General features: G+C 39.6%; 2 protein-coding genes across 5 annotated transcripts in view; one reads left to right on the top strand and one right to left on the bottom strand.

Annotated features, from left to right (window-relative positions):
- The window catches only part of tmem130 (transmembrane protein 130), an 8502-nt gene extending 2418 nt beyond the window's left edge, over positions 1–6084 (bottom strand). The window contains exons 1-7 of one of the 2 annotated variants that reach the window (XM_005721706.1): positions 6040–6084; positions 3587–3627; positions 3433–3515; positions 3176–3347; positions 2940–3085; positions 2444–2528; positions 2071–2273 (exon numbers count right to left, since the gene is read on the bottom strand). In XM_005721706.1, coding sequence (XP_005721763.1) covers positions 2071–2273; positions 2444–2528; positions 2940–3085; positions 3176–3347; positions 3433–3515; positions 3587–3594 — 697 coding nt within the window. In that variant the 5' untranslated portion in view covers positions 3595–3627; positions 6040–6084. Of the gene's footprint in view, positions 1–2070; positions 2274–2443; positions 2529–2939; positions 3086–3175; positions 3348–3432; positions 3516–3586; positions 3651–6039 lie in introns of those variants that run through there. The other variant, XM_005721705.1, reaches the window with a different exon arrangement.
- A 61-nt stretch (positions 6085–6145) lies between these two features.
- baiap2l1a (BAR/IMD domain containing adaptor protein 2 like 1a) overlaps positions 6146–18323 on the top strand; it is a 26023-nt gene continuing 13845 nt past the window's right edge. For 2 of the 3 annotated variants that reach the window (XM_005721703.1, XM_005721704.2), the window contains exons 1-4: positions 6341–6455; positions 7640–7715; positions 7908–7994; positions 17287–17348. In XM_005721703.1, coding sequence (XP_005721760.1) covers positions 6405–6455; positions 7640–7715; positions 7908–7994; positions 17287–17348 — 276 coding nt within the window. In that variant the 5' untranslated portion in view covers positions 6341–6404. Of the gene's footprint in view, positions 6456–7639; positions 7716–7907; positions 7995–17286; positions 17349–18323 lie in introns of all 3 variants that reach the window. The other variant, XM_013913216.1, reaches the window with a different exon arrangement.

The following is an 18323-nucleotide window of genomic DNA, read 5'->3' as shown; positions in this document are numbered from 1 at the left end:
TATATATATATATCTTTAAAGGATAGTGAGAATCTGGAGAAATTGTGCATAATGCAGATCTTGTCTTTAGGCAGGATCATTGGACGGGCTGAGGAAACTCTATCATGCATGAAGACGACGTATGTAAAAATTAAGTCAAATCAAGAAACGCTGCCATCTTCTCTGAGCCATTTCACATGAACTGAAGCAAAGTGAAAAAGTGTTCCGTTATAAGACAAATCCATTTTCTTTCACTTCTCTGATTCAGGGTTGTAGGGGGCTGGAGCCAATCCCAGCTGTCATGGGGCAGAAGGCAGGGTACATCCCAACACAGGTTGCCCCTCTGTCACAGACTAATTGGCTAACAAAGAGAGGCAAACATCCATTCACACTCACATTCATGCCTATGATCAGTTTAAAATCATCAGTAAGCCTAAACTGAAGCATAACTTTGTATTCTGGGGGGAAGCTGGAATACCTGGACAGAACCCAGACAAACACAGGGAGAACAGGCGTACTCCACACTCAAAAGGTCCCAAACTGCAACAGCGAGGCAACAGTGTGTCGCCCATCATACAAATCAAAGTTGACAGCTGTTTTTGTAAAACATGGATGAAATAAAGAATGCAACAGAGTAGAGGACTGTTGAGCAGCTAGAATCCAATGCAAGAATGGAACAATGTTCCTCTCCCAAAGCTCCAGCAGCTGCTCTCATTAATTCCCAGATGTTTACAGACTGTTGTTAAAAGAAGACGGAACTCTACACAGTGTTGAAGATGGCCAACGTTAAATATCACCTCATATCTTTCTTAACATTGAGCGTTTTCTCAGTTTAAACATCCGTATGTTAGAGTGTGAATGGAACATGTGATTTAAAAATCTTTGCATTATGTTTTTATGTACATTTCACACAGCACCCCAACCTTTTTATTGATGTATAAAAAGTAAAACAGTAAAAAGTAGATTGAGTAAATTTGCAAATTTAGGGGGTGCGGGGGGCTGATGATATTTGGCATTTCTGACAGTTCATTCAGAAAAGAAAACAGACAAGATATCAAATATTTGCTGTGCTTTTGTTTCATTTATGTCTCCCATTCCTTTAGTTATCCGGTAACCTTTTTAATTAACTCTGAGTTAATTAGTGAAAATGAATCCTCTTACTACAGGCTGCCACAAAGAGAGGAAAATGCAGCTTTTGCATTTTGTGTTCCATGTTGTACTTTTTGAACAGTAAAAATATGGTTTTCTACACAGCGTGAAGTGATTTGTCATGCGGCATAAACAGATTGTAAATGTTATGGGAGTAATTAGGGAGTCTTAAGGTTTGATCATATGTGAAATTTCAACCTGCCTCCCTTGTTTTAGATTAGTAAAGCTGGCCTGAACACCTTGGATGTCCACTTTTTTCCCAGGTTGGCCCTTCAGGTTTACCTATAGCAGCAGTCAGTTGGCTTCCTGTTAGGTGCATTTAGAAGTCATTAAGCAGAATCCATTCTCAGCACTCAAAACTGAATATGCTGCTGAATCGTGAGCTCCTCTGTGTCATTTATGATCAAGTAGCTTGGTTCCGCTAACTTTCCCAATAAATTCATCTCCCGACTCCTCGGTACTCTGTAGTACTAATGAAGCTATTAGGAAGATGCAGTCTTATGTTGATGAATGGGGCCAGCTTTCCAAAGTTTTCCGGCTTTCTTAACTTTTATTTCTGTTCTTTCTTTATTCTTTTGTATTTTTCAGCTGTGCTTTGGTTAGGCTTTGATTAGGTTCTGGTTTTGGTTAGGGTGTGAAAAGTTTACTGCTCGAGTTAAAAAACAATGATTAAATCCAGCAGAGCAAGTCTGGCAGGGAGCACTGAACGTACACTTTTCCCATGTGAGTTTCAGCTGTGTTTTCTGATATCATGACAGTGCATTTTTTTGACGTTATCCAACACATTTTGTTTCCTCTAAACAATCCTCTGCCCTAAAAGCATTTCGCTGCCACATCAGTTTATGTCTTTTCTTTCTCTTCTTCCCTATGTCCTCTGCTTTAATGTCACAGAAAGCAACATGTCTGCAGGTATTTCTGCTGGTGTTGTGGGTGGATACTCACTGTTTCTCCTGACGTAGAGGCTGAAGGAGGTCTGCAGCTTACTGATTTCGTTCCGGACACTGATGTCCAGACAGTGGTAGCCAGCAGAGGCGAAGGTGAGGTTCAGTTTCAACATGTTGTCATACAACATGGTCAGCGTGCAGCCCTCTGTCACGTCCGGCATGCAGTTGGGGAGAAAACGCCAGCAAACCCATAAGGGAGGACTAAAATCACACACAAACACAGGGTTGAGGAGCTTTTCTTTATAATACAATAACAAAATTAATATTAAATAAAAAGCTGAATGCAAAAGAAAGGGCACTATTCAGGCTCACGCTATTTTAAACTTGCATTGATCTAATATATAGCAATGTTCCTGGTAAATGCAGCTCACCTTCCATCAACATGAAAAATCAGACTGGCGTCCTGTGACACCTCATATTCTGATGGCCCCTTCAGCTCGATGTTCTTGATGGCATCTACAAATAAGTTTTAGCTATTAGTCATTTCGTTCTTTATTGGGAAAACTGTACAGAAGTGTTCTAGTTTCCCCACACAAAGACCACAAAATCAAGATGATAGCATTTTGGAAATTTTTCCCTACATAAATCACATTAATTCAACTTAATTTTACTCTACGCCCCTTCTGCACCATGAACTCCCTCCCTCAAGTTTAAGAAGTACTACTTTGAAACCACCTTAACTTAGAATTGCTACCAAATCTGCTTTCTTATGAATCCTGATAGTTACATCAGGTCATCACGTCACAGTTCAAATTAAATTTTCCAGGAATGTTGAGCCTACAGCAGACTGCTTTTTCCTATTGAAAATGACTGAAAATAATTTATACAGGAATATATTAATGCATATATGAATTCAAAGCCACAAACCAAGCACTTGAACCTCTGTGGAGTAGACTTTGGTCACCGGAGGTGAATATTTGGTCACATTTGCTCCCACTTTCAACCACATTGTGTAGTTTCCTGATTCTGGGTAATAATAGCGGACAACCGGCTCAGTGCCGTTAATCACTTGTCTGTATCAAAGATCAAAAAAGAATATGAGACAAAGAAAATCATCTCTAACATTTTTTTTAATCTATATTTAAAAATGTAAGAAATCATACCCGTTCCCTAAGTCCCAAGTATAGGTGAACTTTGCTGAGCTGAAATTCTTTTGGGGATCAAAGAGTTCAAACATAGTCTCTGTGGGAACATCTGACGCCAGTTCACCTCTGTCTCTCACGTAGGTGGCATTTCCCTCCATTTGATAGAAAACAAGCTTCCCTTCAATATTTTCTGGTCAAAAGAGAAGCTGTATTTAGTTGCGGAGTCAAGAAGAATGAACAGTAAAAGAGAGACAGATAGAAAATGGATGACATACTCAAATCTATCAAAGACTCTGTAGTCTCTGTTCCACCCAGGAGAACCAGTATGGGAAGCATCAACATCCACACGATGTGTTTTCTGGAAGCACGCGTATGAAAGTTTGAAAAAGTGTCAGTTCATGATGTTAATGTGGTGGATGTTCGACTTACCCGTCCATATCTGCTCGTCCTCTCACAGTATGAAGTTAGTTCTGAAAACAGGAGTCGAGTGACATTGGGGAGAAAGGATGGAAGGCTGTTACTTCTGGTCAGTGAGATTCAGAGATAAGAGCCGTAAAGGCTTGAAATCATAACCATGCGTTTCAATCACATGGATGATGAGCAACAATCGGCTGTTGAGTAGGTGGTTCCGGCCTGGGTCACATTACTGTCAGTTACATGGGACAACTTCTTAAATGTGGTGGGTTTATCTCTGTGTTTATCAGATCTGGAAATTATCATCAGCTCAACAAAAATTGCACAACTACTGACTTGTTACTGGGACAGTACTTAAATTGAGTTAACCCTAAAGAAGACTGAAGCATGAAATAATTGCCTGAAAATTTTCATTTTTATTTTTTTGAACTTTAGTGTTCATCAAACCTTCTGACATTTTTTTAAAGAGAGAAGTTAATTTGTATCATTTTTGCTTCATTTGGCCTTTTTTTTGCAATTGTAAGAGGGTTACAAAAACAAATCACAAAGACGTACGAGATATACGTATGAGATATGACACACTGGATGTTACAGGGCTAGGTTTACTGTTAATTTTCTTTTTTTCTTTATTTCTTTGTTGTTGTTTTTTTTAAATCTTTCTTACATGGAATCTGGTCAAATTACATACTTGGTTATTTTCCTAAATGATTAAATATTCAAATACATAAACCTTTCATTTAACATTTTTATGAGGGTAAAACATCAGTTATTTAGTGTAATTTAACTAACTTATAGATAAAATCCTAAAGGTCTTGCTTCACTTAGAGTTTAATTTTTCCCTCTTTATTTTGCACACTCTGTCACCAGTAGCAGTCAGGCTGTTAAGGTTGCAATAAAATGTAAAAAATGTATAGAAAATAATTTAACTTTTCATTTTTCCATTTTTTTCACACACTTGTGTTTTAAAAATGTTGGTACAGAAACAAAATCACTAATGTGTAGCAAGATGACATGCTGCTGAGACCTATTGTTCTGGAAACTATACAAATGGTAAATGGCCTGTATTTATATAGCGCTTTACTAGTCCCTAAGGACCCCAAAGCGCTTTACATATCCAGTCATCCACCCATTCACACACTGGTGATGGCAGCTACATTGTAGCCACAGCCACCCTGGGGCGCAATGACAGAGGCGCCACGGGCCCTCTGACCACCACCAGTAGGCAACGGGTGAAGTGTCTTGCCCAAGAACACAACGACCGAGACTGTCCGAGCCGGGGCTCGAACCGGCAACCTTCCGATTACAAGGCGAACTTTTACCATGACAAAAGATACAGTTACGCAACTTTACAAGTCCATTGTTGATATCTAAATGAAGGCTAGTTTCAATGATGGGCGTGGTTTGCAACTCACTGGCATTGAGATTGCTGTGATTACGTCACAGAAGGTTCAGATAGTTTTAAAGCTTGTTAGTGTGGTGGGAGATCTTAGACCATTTTTAAGCACTGAGAAAGCAACAGGCTCAATCAGCATAAATTGTACCTTCTTTGAACTTAACTGCACATAAAGTGAATACTCAACTGGAGTGTGACAGTTGCATTCACCTCTTAGTATTCATGTTTATAACTTCCATGCATCCATCCTCTTCCACTAATTCAATTCAGGGTCATGGGGGGAGTAAATATGTCAACAGCACATGCATGTACTTAAACAGAGCATGCTGGTTTGTGAACTATAGACATATTGTGTATAAATAAAGATACATAACGCAAGAGAATGGTGCAAATTGCATTGTTAAATAATATGTACATTACCTGAAGGTTTACAAGCTGATCCTGAACATTGATATAGTATGTGTCAAAATATGGCAGTGTATTTTTAACTGTAAATCAGTCCGGATTTACCACTACTAGGCTTGTGATTCATTATATCTTTCAGAGTCTAATAAAGTCCTAGTGTTTTGTACTACTGCTTTGGATGGATAGGTCTTCCTAATTACTCATTAAAATCCCCAAACATATAGCCAATCGTTTAAGAACTCATAGGTTGATGGGATATTGATGATGAATGACAATTATATAGCCCACATAACATAAAAAATATACCCACTGACCTTTCATGTACAAAGATAATATTCTGATGCGTTTCACCTGTTGAGAGCTACTGATGGTGTATTCAGCATTAGAGGTTAAAAATCGCGACTAACTAAAGTTTAAAGAGAAGACTAGTTTGAGTTGAGAAATAATGCGAGTTCTCGTTAAAGTACAGATTTCCAGTAAACCTTCTACGATTTATTCATGGTGCAAAACTTCCTTCGTCACTGTGACTGTACTAATTATTGTACAGCAGCGCCCTCTCCAGGCCAAAAGCAATATTATATCTAAAACCCACTGACAAAATACGTCACATTTCTATGGTGTTTTTCGCTAACAGTCCTGAGAATCAACAGCCCACAGCTTTCTAACTCACCAGCTGAGAACTTTGACCTGTGTAACACCTCTTGTGACGTCACCCTCCTCCACCACCACCACCCTTCCGCGCTGCCCCCCTCCCCCCCTCTTCGCCCCTAAAGGCACGGGGAAGTCTCTCGGTGTCCCAGTCAGTTCGTCCGCCGCCGGCTGCACGAGCGTTTCAGCTTGCTCGCGTGCACAGTGTACAGACACGGAGCAGGATTCGCTGTGGGATTTATTACTCGGACCGAGACAACTCCTGGATTACCAAGTGTCTTTTTGTTCTCCGCTTTGTTGTTATTTTTTATATATTATTTATATTGTGTGTATATATTTTTTTATTTTATTTTTTTTAATTCTGAGATTAAGAAACAACCTGCCGTGATGGCTCGGGTTCCGGAGCATGTGAGCAAGCTCACTGAAAGTACTTTTAAGGTGAGTGATGCATTCAACATTTAAGGAAATACCTGTTTTGTTTTATTTTTATTTTTTGGGAGGGGTCGCTTTTTTAATGTAGTTCACTTCAGGTGTAATCAGAAATTTATAGTTCAGCGAGTCTGCTTTGTTGCTTTTCAACAGTGGCTGTAAACCACAGGTAAAGTACCATAAAATAATGAAGTGTTTCCCTTACCCTTTGTTACCTCTTGTTTCAAGGACCTGTTTTGTGAGGGGGTGGGAAAAAGAGAAACTGATCGAGCAACTGAAACTTTCTGTTGTTTACCAGGGGAAAAGAAAATTCAACAATGCCACTGCCACAGCAGGGACACTCCCTGTTATTAAATAATTTCGTAAATCACAGTGAACCACAGAAGTGTTAAAGCTTCTCACAGCTCAATCAATCTGCTGTGGCTTTATCAGAACATCTGAAATCACTGGAGCAATAATTTGAGTGTAATCTTGATTGGTTGTTCCTGGCTAATCTAATCAACATTATACTTCTACCTCTCAATGGTGATAAGCAGTGAGCCTTCACTGTCTATGACCTGAAGTAGAAATAGACAACAGTTTAGAGTAAAAGTTTAAGTACGACAGTTAGGTTGAATTTCGGTGCATTTTGAAGTGCCCTCTCTGGTTTGGGGAGCAGGGAAAAAGAGACTGAACTAGTCCTACCTGTAGTTTACAGTAGTTTACTGTTTTTCCTCTCAGCTGCCCCCCACTCATGTAAAGCCATACCTGCCCCCTTCATTGTTCTATTGAGAGTGTGCCAGGGGAATAGAGGCAGGGGGTGAGCAGTGCTTGATTATTGGGAGATTACAATAGAGGGAGGGGGAGATGGGTGGTTTGGTGAGCGTGATGAAGTTGGTGCTGCAAATAGCTGGGACTTTGTGTGGGACTTCGCTCTTTCGAGGGAGTTGCATGACATACGTGAGGGGTCAAGTTAAAGATTGAAAGTTTTATTGTTCTCACATGGAGATATTTATAGAGCAACTGCACAAACACTTGCTCTTGTTTTCATGGATTTCTCTTCTCCACCCACTCCCACAAAAATAGCCTTATGAGGGTTTTATTGTTAATGACGAGACCTTTCAAAAAGGGGAAAACAAGTCTTAAAGTTAAAGTTGTTTGTTTGCTTTTTCTTGCTTTTATTCACAATAATAAGACTCTGCTCTTTACCCCAGAATGTAATGGAGCAGTTCAACCCAGGCCTGAGGAACCTGGTCAACCTCGGAAAGAGCTATGAGAAATCAGTCACAGGTAAACACAGTTTTCACCCTCATGAGGGACAAAAGGGCATAAGCCCGTAATGGTCCGTAACCGCTACAATGAATTTTGGTGTACCTCAGCTGTTTTTACACTGGCAGCACTTTTAAATGGTCGAAGCAGAGCTATAAATGATCCTGGAAATCGTCTGGAGCTTAACAGTGTCTTGTCTGTCTGCCCGCACAGCAATGGCTCTTGCTGGAAAGGCTTATTTTGATGCAGTGTCAAAGATCGGAGAAACTGCTATCGTGTCTCCAGTCTCCAGAGAGCTCGGTGAGTATTATGCAAGTCTACTTTAAATCTACCTGCAATGTGGGAGCTCTCGAGAGGGTCTGTCTGATATCCATGCTAGAAATGTCTCTGCTGTGAGATCGAAGCTTTTAAAAGAATGTGACTCTAAACTTCCTCTTATGTTTAAATACAATTAAAGGAATAGTTGGAGATCGTGGAATAATTCTTTTATTAAAATTAATTTTAAGTTAATGTCTCTACACGAAAGTAAGAATATAGCCAGAAGCCATTAGCTTATTATAGACCTTGAAAATAAACTAAACCAACAAAATCCACTTTGCTACCCCAAAGAACAATTCACAAATATTCTGTGTTACTAATGTGCAAAAACACCAATTTGTATCTTTACAGCAGGGTTATGTGCCTCGCTGTTGTCAACAATTAGTTTGTGAAAGACCATTTTGAAGCCTCAGTTTGAGTATTTTTACAGTCACCATGAAAGACCTTGAAAGTGTGTACTCATACAGTAGAAACTAGCCGGAAAATGTCTGTTTAACAGATTATAATACCTGTACCCTGAATCATACCTTGTTCAGTTGTCCCTGTTAGGGTATTCATGTAAGTCGAGGAAGTTGAACACATTTTACATGGATCCCACTTTAATCTTAAGTGTTCTGGTAGTTTAACTGCACATTTAATCCCAGAGAGGACTTGATATATGCTAAAGAAGTGCGCGTCTCAGTTTTTCTACATGATGCATACTATATAGGAGTAAATTGTAAGAAATAAATGAAATAAATTACAAAACATTTTCTGGTAGCTCGTTGCCCAGATTGTGCTGTAATTAACAACAATTACTGTTAATGCGTTAATTCACAAAAAATGTCCTTTTTTATTTATGCATTTTACTGTGAAGACATTGTAAAACATAAGGCCCAGGGCTGATTCTGGCCGCTGCTCAAAATGATAATTTTTCAAAATAAGCATTGTGCTCTATTAAATAAGACTTAAAATTAGTAACTGAGACCTTAAACACATTAGTAAAGTGCGTAGTCATGTCATAAATCAAGTGCGAAGTAACTTCATTTTCTCATAAATTTATATACAAGCCAAGTTCTTTTTACCAACCAGACAAGTCGCCCCCTGGTGGCTAGAATGTAGGTTTAAAGTACTGTAGCAATGGATTGACTTTGCAGACGTGAAGTTTAACACTTGTGCTTTGATTAATATCAGTGTGACAGATTTATTTTTGTTAGCTTGGGAAAGGGCAAGCTAACAAGTATAGGCTTCCTGTTTTCCTCTTGATTACTCTATTTGTACTAGCTGTGCAAAACCCCCCCCACAAACCCTACACCTGTACAAGTTGACAACATTTGATAAGAAACCACTTTGTTCCCAAACATTTTACATATATTTTCCACATGGTTGAAGTTTCTCTTGAAATGATGCTAAACTCTCTCACATCCTGCCAGTATTACGTGAGCTGGACACGTATCAAAATGCTCTTTCCTGCAGTTTCAGCGTAATAGTGACACGTTCTGCTTGCATCACCCAATATGCAAGTTAAATATACAAGCATCTGAAAATAACAACGCTTCAACCCTGGGGGTGAGGTACTTAGCAGAAATTCATTATTATGTCCTGTCTATCTCTCACTCCAACTGAAGCACTTTCTCTTTTCAGCCTCCTCTGAGGCTGCCATCGAGCACGTACAGGTTGTTTTTCATCCATCCTCTGAGTCATCTCCAATTATTCTATTAGTGCTGAAATTTGGAGCCGACCCGCTTTGTTCGGGGGTGTGGGGGGGTGTGGGGGTGGGGGGTCATATTGCAATTCATTAAGTTGCTTTTTGTATTCTGCTGCATCACTCTGTAATGCCGGGCTTTGCAGTTCGGCCTTTTTATGAATCAGAGTGATGTGACAGGAAATCAGAGCAGGGTAGTTAAAAGATGATGCTCTGTCAGTGTGTTGTTGGGGGTTTTTTTGTTGTTGTTTTTTGTAAAGGACTATTGTGATGACAGTGGTTGTCTCCTGTGTTGTGATTTCTTCGCTGTTATTTCTGAACAAGTTTTCTTATTTTAAATCAAATCTGCTTTCCTTTAAGCCTTTATTAAGCTTTGATAAGATTTTAGACTAAAAATCAAAGAATTTTTAGAAGAAAATAACAATTTCAGTGAAGGACAAAAGCAGTCGTGGTAAAACACAGAGATGAAGAATGCGTTTTAATGCTGAAGTAGACTCCCAGACAAGATTCTCAGACTTTTCTTGCTCAGTTTCTTTTTCTGAATTTTGAGGATAAAACTCAGAAAATAAAAACTCAGAAAAAAGCATAGACTGAAAAAGAATAGTGCAGCCCATCTAGCTACAAAGTGGCAACGCACACAATGGAAATTTGTATTTTGACATTCTGACGAGGGCTGAAATGTTTTAATGTAATCGGAGACGTCTCATACTGCGCTGTTATGAAATGCTGCCCATGTTTGTTAAGGCGCTCTTGTCAGCGAACAATAGCAGTTTTCATTTCTTCATTTAATAATATGTTGGTGTTACGTAGCATTGTCTGAGCATACCAGAACCGCTGAAGTGAAACGGCTTTACGAACACTAAATTCTACTTTCTTTCTTTTTTGTTCTCTTTCCTGTTGTGGAAAGTCACAGATGGGAGGACTCTGCACTTTCTAGTCAAATCTAGCCTTATTGAAACAGACCCCTTCTGGTTAACAAATGCTCAAGAATAGTTTGTGCTACATGGTTTGTGTATTCTTCCTTTAGGTGCATTCATCTGTATGTACTCCCATCATGTTATGTGACTTCAGTCATAAAAAAAAATCAATTCGACTTTGAATAAGAATGAATGCAGAAATGGCAGGTGAAGTGTTGAACTCCAGGCTCCGTGGCCGTTCCTTCACCGCCTGGCGTAGACGACATGGTGGTGTGAATTCTCTCACCCACTGCAGCACGTAGAGTTGCAAACGTGCTGAACAAACAGACAGGCAGGCAGATAGACAGAGGAGACCGTCTACCCACCGCTGATCCTCAGCCCCCTATCCCTCCATCTGCCTCTCCAAACGGTCTGAAAAAGAGGATGCGAGTGTTTAATCTTTATTTACTCTAAGCAGCACGACTCTTCAGAATGAGGCACCTGATAGATTACTCTGCACTTCTCTGCTGCAGACACCTGTAAAGATCTTTTCTCTGTAGTCATAGATTGTGTTGTGTTTTTTTTTTTTCTCTTCCTCCCTCAGTGAATGGCACAAAGCTCGTGCGTCACAGAGGTTAGCAGGTATTTGCTGAAAGCTACCCGAGGCTTTTACTTGGGTGCTGCTCAATTTCTCAGATTCTTGCTGTGATGGATGTGAAAGTAATAAGAAAAGATTTTTTTTTTTCTTTTTGAAGAAACACTAAGTGCTCAGATGAGTGAAAGCCTTTAACCTGTGTCACTCTTCTTGCACTCCTTTAATTTCATTTAGTGGATTCATAAAAGGCAGCACTGTGGGGAATTCACTTTATCAGTAAGTTCCTTGGATAATGAGCTTTTCAGCCATGCACTCTTTTTGTCCCACATCTCCTTCCATCTGTGATCATTCAGTGCACTGCTGCTACTAACTACTGCTGTCTGTCTCTGCATAGCTGGTTTGCAGACTTCTATAGCTGTCGCCTGCTTTTGCTAGTCCTAAATTACATTTCAGCGGGTCATTACAAAAAGATTTCTTTTGATTGATGAATGTCATATCCAGTGGGTTTACATTTTGAAATTGCCTATGCATGAGCAAACGGCCGGACTCCACAGGGAGCTATTCCACTTTGAAAAGCAGCAGGTATCGAAAGGCTGAAAATGTTACAGGCGAATGAATAGCACGAACCACACCCCTTCCACCTTTTCTCTGCACTGTTTGTCAAGCCTTAGTTCATTTAAAAAAAAAATAAATAAATATTGACGTAAACTGTCTGCAATAGAAAAATGGTTGTCAGGCAGAATGATTTTTCTTTCACTTTAGAGAGTGAGAATTCAGAGCTGGGAGTCTGAGTGTGTCCTGCTGATAGCTTTTGTAGCAGGTTTCTGCTTTTGAGAGGCACCATTTCTTCTGGAGGCTGGTTAATGTTATGGTGAATAAGACTTTCTGGCACTTCAAATATCTTTTTTTGTAGCTGTTTCAGAGGATGGCTTTAATCTTTAGACATGACACTCGGTAAAGCCTATGTAGTCAGTGTGCAATTAAGCGGTTTATTTTTACTAACAAGCAGAAATGATTCAGAAAAGTCAAAAATGTATCTTCTTTGGAAGAAATCCTGCCCCTCAAAAAAGAAAAAGAAAACACCTTGCAAACTTAGAACTGCAATATCCTGCAGTGTTGGACTTTAATGAGTAAAAATGTGTTTCTCCTTATCAAATGTATTTTTATGATGCACGTTTTAGCTGGAGTGATGGTTCACCTTCTTTAAGTGTCTCAGAAAGGTATGCTGGTGAGTCAGCGTGCACTTCACCATGACCCTGGAACCTGATCAGCTTAAAAGAAGCAGTCATTTTTAAGTCATTAGTAGTACCTGTGTCTTTCCTTTGGTGACATATCAACATTTTTTTTCCTCCTGCGGAGAATCATCTGTGATGGCGTTTCTTTTTTTGCCTGGCTTTTTCAGGTCAGCTGTGTTTTAAAAGCGCTGTTCTCAAAATAGTGGTGCTGTGATACATTATTTACGCCCATTTTTAAAAATCAAAATCATTGCCATCATGATTGTGAAGTAATAATGGAATAACAGAAAATTATAGAAGTTGAGGTAAAACAAAAATTTTATGTTTCTTGAGAAAATGTGTTTGTTTTGTTCTGGGAGCAAAACGATTGATGTCCTCTTTTAATTCATATGCTATAACTGAGAGGAAATGGTTGGGTATAGCATGACTAAATTTGTTGTGACCACGTGCAATGAACTTGCAATCTCATTGCAAATGGCTGATGAGTTGTGATAATTAGCATAGACTGACTGAGATTGGAGCGTCCTGTCTGTCCGTGTTTAAAAATTAGACAGCACTTACTTGCAAACCTTTACCAGTCTGTGAGAGCGAATGCAGACAGTCCAAGTCAGACTGCAATTGTGTGGAGACAGGTTGCTTCATCCCAGGTAACCTGTGGAATTGCCTTGCCTTCAAAAGTGGTCCTCCAGAGGCTCTCTGGCAATTTAGCTGACACAGGTACTAGCTGTTTGTCCTCAAGTGTAGAAATGTCCAGTTCAATCAGTGGATATTTTTTTTCCAATTTCTTCTTCTTCTTCCCTGGAGACAAGGAGGTTGCTGTCCTATTTTTATTCTAGTGTGACTGCGCCATTAATTTGCAATACAGCAGCCGGAGATCGTTAACTTATTTAGTTTAAAGACTGTAAATGAGAACATTGCTAACACTGTCAAGAGGTTAAAAAAATCTACCAGCCTACACCTCAAAATCACATTTGGACTACTTTTACATAACATCTTATTTGTGTTATCTTTCTTACTCTCATACAGAGATTGGCTAAGATGAGAAATTGAGGCTGAAAGTTCTTTACGTTTATTTGCAGATATGGTATATATATCCTGCTGTCTAACCATGGGCGTGATTGAACTAATGAATCATCCAAATTAAAGTCTTAAAACCTAATATCACAGCGTATGAGAAACGAAACAGCTGACATTGGGCTTGATATGAAACTTCAATTGTGTATACTGTACATATGATGATTGTTTTTATGTAACAACCTCAACTAACCTCATCTAACCTTTAGAAGTCCTTTGAAGCTGGTGTTTAATTTAATCTATTAGGAAAATTGAGACTCATTGTGCTCGGGGTATTATTGGCTCTGGTATTAATAAATGATATTCTGTACTCTATGTGACGGCAAGTCATTGCTCTTTGTCAAGTCAACTTACACTGATATTTATTGTCCACAGACCAAGTAGATATTTATTCACTGTAACTACTCAAACCATTAAACAACATTCAACCAAAAAATGTTACTGTGGGTGATTGTTATTGAATAGAAACTTACAATCAACACCCAAAATTGCCTTATGTAAATGATGATGATGACTGAAAGATTCAATCCATAATGCACTAAGCAGATAAGCACCTTCATACGTGTGAACTTTGAAGAATTTTAGGGGAATCAGACTACGAAATATTTTAAGTACACAGGAGGAAGCAGTCAAACTCAGAACTGTTCCTGCTACTTGAGATCTCAGTGTGTGTTAAAGGAAAGGAAGAGATCTGGTCAGAAAGTGTGTGTGTGTGTGTGTGTGTGTGTGGATCATCTAGAAATCAGGCTTCCATTAAAGAAATCTCTCACAAGTCGGCTGGAGAATATTTGCTTGATTTTATGCCGGAGGTTTGTTTTTTTGTTTTTTTTTTGGAGGTGGGGTTGACAAAACTGCCTCACTTTAAGTGCCATTTGTTTAGTCATTCTGAAGCTTTTGATCTCTTATAAAACAAAACAAAGGATATTATAGTAATCAGTAAATGTTTGCCGAGCTATCATATCTGTATTTTCCTGAGAAGAGAAAATGTAAGCACATTTTCTATAATTTATTTTATTTGTAATGCAACTATTTTCTTTCTATTCATTACTTACTACTTTAAAAAATGTCTTCTTTGTTTCTGGCAAACCTTCAGCTGGCAGTGCCTAAAGAATCTACCTTGGTGGATTATGCCAACACCCAGCCGGCAGTGTGAAGGGAAATCACGTGAAACACTAGACGTACTTCATTTAATGTGGTCTACAGTTGCACTTTGTTCATGTAGTCATCTGGATGGATGAACTGCATATTGCGGTTCTCATTATCGTTCTCGTTATCATTGATTACAGTGACATCATTATGTTGATATTAAGGGCGTAGCTCCTCCATGGCAACCCCCAAACACAATCCTTGTCCCACCTTCATTGCGATGTTTATAACTTGGATCCTGATTCACACAGGAGGTGGCCATGATTCACTGCAGACACTGCATGCTTGCTGGAACAAGCCCAGTGATGTGTCTCAGTGATCAAACCGCGTTGCGAGACGATGGCCGATGACTGGGGACACTTCCTGAGCTAGTTGATTGCTGTGTACACTCGTTGAATGGGTGAAAAATTAGTTTGATCAAACTTTCAAACAAAGAGAGTCTATGCTAGAAAAGTCAGTGCTGCTGTTTGCCATGCCAACATCACCTCATGTTCCTTATCTAACTCCACATAGGCGGGATTTTATTTTTTATTTTTTTGCTTTTTTGTTGGCACAGGCCATATCCGTCTCATAAAAGTCACCTGTCGACAGTGTCTAAGGCCTTGCCTACTCTGCCATGTATCAGCAGTTATTCAATAGTGCCAGTTGTGTGGAAACATGGTGCTGTTTGAAGTTTAACATAATCTCAAAGAAATGTCTCTTTAGGGGTTCATTTCAGCCATTGCTTTGTTTTACAGCGCAGTTGGGTTATAGTTTTTCTTGCTTTGTTTAAGCTTCAGATCCTCCAAACAACATGTGTTTGATTAAAATCCAAAGGTCATTTAATGGCGTCGTAAGACATCTTATCTGTAATACACAGGCTAGAGTAAATTCTACATGGACTCAGCGGGTGTTGAATGAGGGGTTCGGCATTAATAATAGTGAATCACAGGTGTGAATCATGTGTGCTTTCTCCACAAGGATCTTTTCTCAAACTTGTATTAACCTGCAAAAAAAAAAAAAAAATTGAACGTGGAGTTGTTCATTTGAAAAATTTGAGGGGAAGTTACACTGATATTCAGACACAGATATTCAGATGAACTGAAAAGCCCCGTTTTCTGTTAAAATTATGTAGTCAAAGACTTTTTTTTTCTTTACCTGCACTTAAAAAAAATGAAAAAATTACAGACGTCATGCATTGTGCTGTTTTTCTTAACTCTGATTCAGCCGTCAGTTGTTCATGTGATAGGCTCATGCACCCTCTGATGACTTTCTGTAGCATTTATCCTCACTGAGGCAGGCTTTCACACCTTGTTCACCCCAAAGGTGAAACTTGCAGGTGTACAATGGCCTCTTTGAACCCCGCCGCCTCCCCCTCCTGGCCTTTCTCAGCCTCCCCCTTCCACCCCATGTGGTCTGTTGTTGAGGCTGTGCAAACAGCTCAACATCCAGTGGCCACCCCCCACCAACCCCCGGGTCGAAACACAAAGGCAGCATTTACCAGTACGTTCTGGTGACCTTCAGAGGGCAATGTTGTTGTAGCTGGATGCTGCCTGCTGGACACAGACGTACACTTATGTATCGTTACGTTTGTTTGCTCTGAGCTGGGGAGGGGGTGTCATATAAAGAGGAATGTCAGGGGTTGGATCGAATGTATATGAGTAGGTGTTCAAAGGTGGAGTGTGCTGAACAGGGTGACTTATAGAGATTTTTTTTTTTTGCTTTCACCTAAAAATGACAAAGTGAAACTGATGCTTGTGCTTTGTACACTTTCTTCACAAGGTGTTGAAATCCATGTAGGTCATTCACTTTTGCTCTTTTCCCTCATTGACTATCACATGTTCAGAAATGAGGTAGAGGGTGGGGGGTGAGGTGTGCTGTGCATGTTTTGCCGGTTTCACCAGAGCATTTTGCCCTGTAATAAACCTCGACTCTAGATTTCACCCAATTGTGATAGAGGTAGCAGTATAAACTGCTTAGCTATGATTGTCCCCTTCTGTTTACAGTATTGAGTCACTCCCATTGTTTCATGTCATATGCTGCTCGGTCTGTGCTTTAGCCTGTCTGTGAATGGAGACTGTTCTGTAATCGACTGCACAATACCAGAATGTTTCATAGGAGATTACTTATTGACAGCTGTTCAAATATTGAAACACGAGAGGTCATCTGTAAAATATGGACTGTAACAAATGTATGACAGGCTCGATGGATTTATACACAAAGTTTCTGAAAAAGTAATAACTGTTGATATTATGTTTTCGGATCTGTGCCTGCTGGTATCCAATGCTGTCTCCTACCCCTCATAAAGAAACAGGTTAAGATTCATGGTATTTAATATTCGAGGATTTGCTGCGCAAATTTTGATTAAATGATCGGCTACCTTCTCGTGTCCCTATAGTAAATGAAGTTAGAACCAGCAGTAAAAAATAAAAACAAGGTACTTTTTTGTGGGTGTAGAGCAAAATAATTCTGTCAAAGGGTGTTCTAACAATAAGTCTCTGCCAGCAACTTTAAAGCTCAGTAAACCTTTTGTCAGTAAATCATTTTTAGAAATATGTACAAACCTTGTTTGGGACCAAGGATTGCATGTGGAACCCCACATGATACACAAATCAATGATTAGCTGTAATTACTGAAATACTAAATCTCCTGAATTTTTCCTCAGGTGTGGTTCTGATGGAGATTGCAGAAGCCCAGAAGAAGGTCCATAATGACCTGGAAGATAACGTAAGTACCTTTTTAAAGAAGAAGTCATATTTTTATAATTACAAGTCTCTCAAATAGCATTTTTAAAATATGAGTATCAAAGACGGAGTCACAAAGTAAGGAAGTATTGCAGGGCAAAAACACAATATGTGCTGGCCTTATCCTGAGCAAGCTATTAATTACATTAATTACTAGCTAGAAGTATTTATGGTCACAAATGCTTATCTCTAAATGTTAGTGAACAAATGCAGAACTTTTTTTTTTTCCCCCTCTGTCCCCTCGCTATCACAAGCCTCTACAAACTTTTGAGTTTAAAATCGTTGTAAGCAAAAGTGTCAGAACTGCCGACAAAGTAGAAAAGCCACATGATTATTTTCTGGACCTGACGCCTTAGGGCAGGGGTGTCGAGCTCCAGGCCTCGAGGGCCGGTGTCCTGCAGGTTTTTGATATCACCCTGGATCAACACACCTGAATCAAATGATTAGTTCATTACCAGGCCTCTGGAGAACTTAAAGGCATGTTGAGGAGGTAATTTAGCCTTTTAAATCAGCTGTGTTGGATCAAGGACACATCTAAAACCTGCAGGACACCGACCCTCGAGGCCTGAGAAGATGCAGCAGCAGATCTCAGAGAATGACTCGGCCTCTGTGTGGAAAGGTTTTAGGAATATCACCAACTACAAGCCTAAAACCCCCCACTCCACTGATGACTTGCTCTTGGCCAACACCCTTAACGACTTTTACTGCCGTTTTGACGAGCCATCAGACAACCTTCACACCTTCAACGGCCCCAACAATGGAGACACTATGGACACTCATTCCCCCACCTCTCCCTCCTCCATAGAGCCATCACCACCTTCAAACACTTCACCTACAACACCCCCCTCCTCACCCCACACAAAAGAGGATTTCACACCACCTCCTCCCACCACAACTCTTCATATTCATGAAGTAGGTGTGAGGAAGCAGTTTAAGTCTGAATGCTCGAAAAGCTCCC

The sequence above is a fragment of the Pundamilia nyererei genome, unplaced genomic scaffold, assembly GCF_000239375.1.
Source record: "Pundamilia nyererei isolate P.nyererei 1_Seehausen unplaced genomic scaffold, PunNye1.0 scaffold00005, whole genome shotgun sequence".
Lineage (NCBI taxonomy): Eukaryota > Metazoa > Chordata > Actinopteri > Cichliformes > Cichlidae > Pundamilia > Pundamilia nyererei.
Note: the sequence above shows the minus strand (reverse complement) of the source record. Positions and strands in the feature narration are given on the sequence as shown.